At 54.5% G+C, this 1,239-nt stretch overlaps 1 protein-coding gene across 1 annotated transcript in view; it reads right to left on the minus strand.

Annotated features, from left to right (window-relative positions):
- Positions 1–235: 235 nt before the first annotated feature.
- Positions 236–1,239, minus strand: part of NFASC (neurofascin) — a gene marked incomplete at its 3' end in the record, with an annotated part of 53,831 nt that continues 52,827 nt past the window's right edge. The window contains exon 26 of the mRNA XM_027908078.1: positions 236–287. Coding sequence (XP_027763879.1) covers positions 236–287 — 52 coding nt within the window. The remainder of the gene's footprint in view (positions 288–1,239) is intronic.

The following is a 1,239-nucleotide window of genomic DNA, read 5'->3' on the forward strand; positions in this document are numbered from 1 at the left end:
GCAGTGAGTGGTGGCTTTGGCCATCATTAGGCATCTGGGAGCTTTCAAGCCCCACTCAGGGACATTTTGATCTTTGCAGGCCCCGCTGTGGAGCCTGCCCTTGTCCCTTCTGCCTGTGGGGGCTTTGTTTTCACCTGCCATCGCTCTGAATGCCCAATTTGGGCCCCCTCGGGGCTCTGCTTTGCCATTGAAAGGGTTAACGGAGCTCATGCTTAATCAGCAGCACAGAAAGCACCTTTTTGCCCCATGCCTGTTACCTCCAAATACGGTACCTGGGGTTGGTGTGGCTTCGAGGGCAGCGCCAAGGGTAGAGAGGGGGGGTACGGAGAGAGCACGGCAGAGAAGGGGAGAGAAAACACAGGAATGCATAAAACAACCAGAGCACACCGACAGGACACTGGGGACCACCTGCACACCGCCACCAGAGAGCTGAGAGAGAGGGCACGACGGGACCACGACCTGGCACCCTCCCTGTGAGTAGGGACGGCCCCTTGGACACCACGGATAAACCACACCAGTAACACACAACCCGGCCCCAGCACCCACCAGCTCCTCAGCAGAGGTGCCAGTGGGGTCCCTAGGCCAGGTGCTCAGGTCTAATGCCAGCTGTGACACTGAGTTTCCCCCTGATCTCCCCCCCAGTGTCGCTCTCGTGTCCTGTCCTGCCTCGTGGGGGTGTTTGGTCTAAACCCCCCCGGTGAAGGAGCCTGGCAGGCAGAAAACAGCCTCTGAAAGCATTCATGGGTTTAATTTTCTTAATCTGCTTATTTTCTTCAGATTCCAACCTCATTTTTTTTTTTGGTGTGGCTTTGCAGCAGGTACCTTCCCACCAAGGTGCCCACCTGCCTGGCATGGGCAGAACTCACTGATACAAATCAGTTAAGTTTGGCACTCCAGGAGTTGGTTGTGGCTGTTATTTCACTGTTCACTGCCAACAGTGCCCAGAAACGAACCCAGGAAGGCAAATGTATGGGAAACAACTAGAAATATTGACTATCAAGCTCAATCCAACTCCTGCCCTCTAATAGCTCAGCAAAGCTCCTCTTTAAGGCCCCTCTCATGATTGCCACGGTGTAACTTGGCTGCTTTCCCTCCACCCCCAGCCCCATCTCCCATCCTGCTGCATCAATTAGTGCCACTGGAACCCACCTAAGAGGTGTTGGGAAGCATTTCATTTCCACTGGGTCAGAGCAGGAATTACTTTTCCTACTCAGAGCCATTAGCTGGGGAGGGGGAGAT

This window comes from Empidonax traillii, unplaced genomic scaffold, assembly GCF_003031625.1.
Source record: "Empidonax traillii isolate 1590-97213 ecotype Southwest subspecies unplaced genomic scaffold, ASM303162v1 scaffold1604:size84260, whole genome shotgun sequence".
NCBI lineage: Eukaryota > Metazoa > Chordata > Aves > Passeriformes > Tyrannidae > Empidonax > Empidonax traillii.